Source organism: Marmota marmota, unplaced genomic scaffold (assembly GCF_001458135.2).
Source record: "Marmota marmota marmota unplaced genomic scaffold, marMar, whole genome shotgun sequence".
Lineage (NCBI taxonomy): Eukaryota > Metazoa > Chordata > Mammalia > Rodentia > Sciuridae > Marmota > Marmota marmota.
The window spans coordinates 3,786,582-3,791,019 of record NW_025999962.1 but is presented as its reverse complement, the minus strand read 5'-3'; the positions used below and the strand labels follow the sequence as shown (position 1 = coordinate 3,791,019).

The window sequence follows — 4,438 nt, the reverse complement described above, 5'->3', positions numbered from 1 at the left end:
GTCTCCACCTTCTCTAATCCAGTCCCCCACCCCAGGCTGTCAGGGGGAAGTGGCCCCCACCCCAGGCTGTCACGGGGAAGTGGCCCCCACCCCAGGCTGTCAGGGGGAAGTGGCCCACCTGGAGACACCTGTGCAGAGCTCCATCAGCTCCTGACAGCTCTGCTGTCCTTCCACAGCCACTTCACATGTGATGATCAGCAACGGGAAACGCCGTGACGTGTTGGTGACAATAGCCACGTAGAATGATGTCACAAGGAATAAAACACAAAGAAACTACGCAGGGCAGTGGGGGTAGGCTGGAGGGACACCAGGTGTCACCCTGTACGTCTCCCTCCACCTGACTCTCCAAAATCTCCTTCCTGTGCAGGTCTGCTCGGAGAACGGAGGACATGGTCACGGTGTCCCTGGCTTGCCAAGTTAGTGACACTGTGGAGCAGCTGGGTCTCCTCCCCTCCACTAACACTCCTGTGCAGGGCCAGCCCCGCCATATCCTACAGGGACCCGAGAGATGAGACACTGCCCCTGACTCCCACGAGTGCTGCCAAGCTGCCCCGAGCTCTCAATTCCAAGCATACTTGCCACGGACTAGGGTCACCCTGCCCTGACCACGGGGGGACACGGTCCTGCTGGCCCAGCAGCCATCTCCCACCTCCTCTCCAAGCCCCTAAGCAACTGCTTCCCAAGAAAAGGGCAAGAGTCATGGCTCAGGCCATAAGAGGGGACCTCACGGGGACCTCTGTGAGGATCTCCCCCGTCACCCAGCATCCTGCCCCAGTGTACCCCTTCTGTCCAGCCCCGGGACACTCCCTGAGCTGACCCAGCCTGGCCTGTGTCCCCGCAGCCCCTCCTCTCCTGCAGGCCGAGTGCCTAGGTCACGCTCATGCAGTGGGGCCATTCTCCCCAGCCACGGGCTCCTGTCGGGTGGGCCTGCCACACCGTCACATGGGTTCTCCACACCTCAACAGATACTCGCTTGGGGCCAAGGCTGGCTCCTAGAAGTCACCAAAACGCTTCAGGACACAAAGTTAATCCCAAGGTCACACCACACACTGGCCAGGAGCCGCTCTGTAGCAAACCTCACCTCCGTGCCTGGAACGCAGCGAAGCCTACTCTCCAGATGGGCAACACGCAGCCCAGACAGCAGCCACAACATGTCCCAAAGTGTCAACAACACGAGAAACAGAACTCCCTCACATGCACTGTCAACTCAACTCCTGACCCTGTGTAAATTGTTACTTGTTTTCTTAAAATTAAGAGAAATAATCCCAAAGTATGTACTGTACAAAGCACCTCCTTCCCCACCGTCCTCAGAGCCACACCCGCCCCATCACTATGGTCTCCTTCGGGGGCTGCGTGGGGCTTGGGTCTTAGCCTTTTGGGCTAGGGACTAAGATGTCCTACACTAGAGCCACAGCGGTCCCTCAGCACCGACAGTGTGGGCTTCTTCCAAGTCCAGGGCAGAGGGGGGCCTGGGCCCTCTCTCATCTGCTCCAGGTTCCGAGGTGCAGGGAGCTATCGAGAGGGCCAAGGATACACAATGGCAGCCCCACCCCCAACATAAGCACCAAGAGAAGGACACCACCAAGTCACCAAATGCACCCAGAGCAGCAGCAAGCCGCAGGCCCGCCAGCGGCCATGGACAGGGAGGCGGCCAGCCTGGCCCGCAGGGCTCTGGTCCTGAGTGTGCAGAGCCCAACTCTGAATCTCCACGCCTAACACAGATGGTCCCCCTCACAGAGCCACCAGGCAGAGCCAGGGCTGTGACACGACAGACACGTGTTTCCACGTCTGGTCTCCTCCCTGGCTGGGCTGGGCCTGGAGAAGCCTTCCAGGTGTCTTGTCCCCCCACAGCCCCTACTCCCCAGATGCCACTGCACCCGCCACCTAGAGACACCTCTACCTGGCAGGCGCCATTCTCACCCAGACCGCTGCTAGAGAGGGAGGGCGCTGTGCGTGGAGACAGCGTTGGGAAGCTGCGCAGGGGCAGGCCCTGGAGTGCTGAGGTCCTCCCTCACACTGAGCACCATGGTCCCACTGGGCAGCCTGGGCTGCCCCAGGGGAGCCGGAAGCCTGAATCCGGCGGCTATTTAGCAGGGCGGCTGGGCTAACAGAGCCCATCACGAGCGGCTGCCTGTCTGTGGACCCCAGCAGCCTGCAGATCCTGGCCTTACATGGCAGTGGCTGCTTGGAATCAGGGTCACTTTTCCCAGCATCATCAAAACTCTCCAGAAGAGGGGATGGGCCCCAGAACCCAACCTCTGGGATCCCAAGACAGAGGCATCTGGAGTGTGTGCAGATGTGGTCCTCCTGTGGTCAGGCCAGGACCACTCACGTAGCAGGTTAACGCAGGGGAAGGTGCCCCATCCCCGCCGTGGTCGGGTGTCCTGTAAATGCAGCGGGCTTGGCACTGAAATGTGGGGGGAGCACCACAGTCTGAAGGGCCTGACCGAGCCTCCCTGAGGGTGTGATTTCTTGGTTGTACCTCAGAGAGGAGACCAAGGCTATCCACCCAGAGCCAGGGCAGTTCTGTCCCTCACCATCAGGACATGCATGCCACGCCCTGCATCGTCACTGATCAGGTCAAGGCAGTCCGCAGCTCTTCACCTTTACCATGCCACCCAGACCCTGGCTGGGGTGACCAGGGGCAGGACACCGGGTCTGAGTGCTTAATGATGCTTCCCAGAGGAGTGGGGTCTCATTAAGAGGGAGTCTATCTGTTCTTGGACAAATGGCCCAGACGTGGGGAGGGCACGCCACGTGGCATCTCTGGAGACCTGGAGATGCGTGGATGGCTGAAAGGCTGAGGTGAAGGCCATGTGGCACCTGAGTGGAGAAGGGAGTGGGCTTCAACCGAGGCAAGGCCCACCATGAAGTGACGAGGGGAGAGGGGTGACTGAACACCAGCAGCTTGTGAGCGCCCCCCTGGAGACCGCCACAGCAGCCTGATGACACTGCCCAGGGTCCCAGATCTACTGTGGCCTTCCTCAGTGGGCAAGTGCAGATTCCCCATTCCTGTGCCATCAGACACTGGAGGGCATCTTCTGGAAGCTTCCCCTTCAGCTGCAGGGTCATCCTTCTCGGAGGAGCAATGAGGCACGCCAGACTGTGTCCACCTGCATGGCGAGGGCTGCCCCCAGCAGAGTGCTCACTTGGCCACCAACAAGGCCCTGCTGGCTATACTGGTCCTGGCAAGGCTGGTGATCCGTGGTGGGCAGGCAGCCAGACCCTCTCCAGGTACACAGAGGCCACCAGCTTGGCCAAACTTGTTTCTTTCCATCCAGAGCTCACTGCCAAGGGCAGGGCAGCCGGCAGGGGGGCTGCAGAGGGCACCTGGAGAGAGGGGTACAGTAGGAGCATCCACAAACAGCAGGGCTGAGAGGGTCAGCCCAAACAGTCCCTGGGCGCTGTGGGGTCAGTGTGTGGGGAAAGCAGGGTTGTGACCACTGGAGTAGAGGGCTGCAAGCAAGAGGGAAGCATGCAGTGGGCAGCAGGCAGAGCTACCCATGACAGGAAGCACAACAGGGGTGACCACCAAGAAGGATGGAAGGAAGACCTCCAATGGACGGCGAGGCAGGGAGGGATGTCTTCAAGTGGGGCGATACGGTTGTATGCACATTTCTTCTCCGCAGCATAGAGCCTCTGCTACCTGGTGACTGCAGATGCTACCAGGGGGGTGTCGGATCCCTAAAGGTTCCGGGCTCGGGTGGGCAGGGCTGGCGCTGGACTGGTCCCGTTGGAGGCCGGATGCACAGGGCAGGGCCCGGTTCCCGCTGCGGCCAGTTGTCGGCACAGCATCTGGCGCTCGCGCACGGCCCTGTTGGAGGCGGAAGTCTTCCTGATTTGGGCGCGCCGCGCATGCCTCAGCGGGGACTTGTAGGTTCTCCGCAACTCGGCCAGGAAGCCCTGATAGTTGTTTCGCAAGGGGCTGTCTGGCTGCATGTGGGGAATGGCCCACTTCTCCGCCTCCCCTGTCAGTCGGGACACAAGGAAGGCCACTCGCTCGGCCTCACCCGGAAAGCGGGAGGCCTGGAAGATCATGAATCTGTCCATCTGCATCAGGAACCCCGCCAACTGGCCTGGGTCTCCAGAAAAGGGCTCTGGCAGAGAAGTTGGAGGTGTGGTCATGGGTCGGGTCCCGTTGGAGCTGATCGCAGAGATGGGCGGGGTGATCTGCAGAGCCCCGGGGATGCGCGCCCTGGTGCGCAGCAAGGTCAGCTCGGCCATCACGCTCTCCAGCATGTTGGTGAGGCGCAGGGAGGTCAGGGTGTCGATCACGTCATCCATCTGGTCGTTTGCAGAAGCTGCCGAGGCCGTGCTTTCAGCTTTGGAGGTCTGCGGCTGGACCATGCTGGCCGAGGTCAGCCGCAGGCAGAGGCCCACGGGTGAGCGCAGAGGCGGCGGAAACCCGGATCTGGCCTCGGGACGCGAGCGCAGGCGC

At 61.3% G+C, this 4,438-nt stretch overlaps 1 protein-coding gene across 1 annotated transcript; it reads right to left on the bottom strand.

Moving 5' to 3' along the window:
* Window positions 1-922: 922 nt before the first annotated feature.
* Window positions 923-4,432, bottom strand: Rtl6 (retrotransposon Gag like 6). Its single transcript, XM_015501810.2, has one exon. The coding sequence runs from the start codon at window positions 4,345-4,347 to the stop codon at window positions 3,685-3,687; it is 663 nt and encodes a 220-aa protein (XP_015357296.1). The 5' UTR covers window positions 4,348-4,432; the 3' UTR covers window positions 923-3,684.
* Window positions 4,433-4,438: the final 6 nt, after the last annotated feature.

Excerpts from the sequence above, each read along its gene's own strand:
- Rtl6 (XM_015501810.2), bottom strand. The coding sequence starts at position 4,347 with ATGGTCCAGCCGCAGACCTCCAAAGCTGAAAGCACGGCCTCGGCAGCT.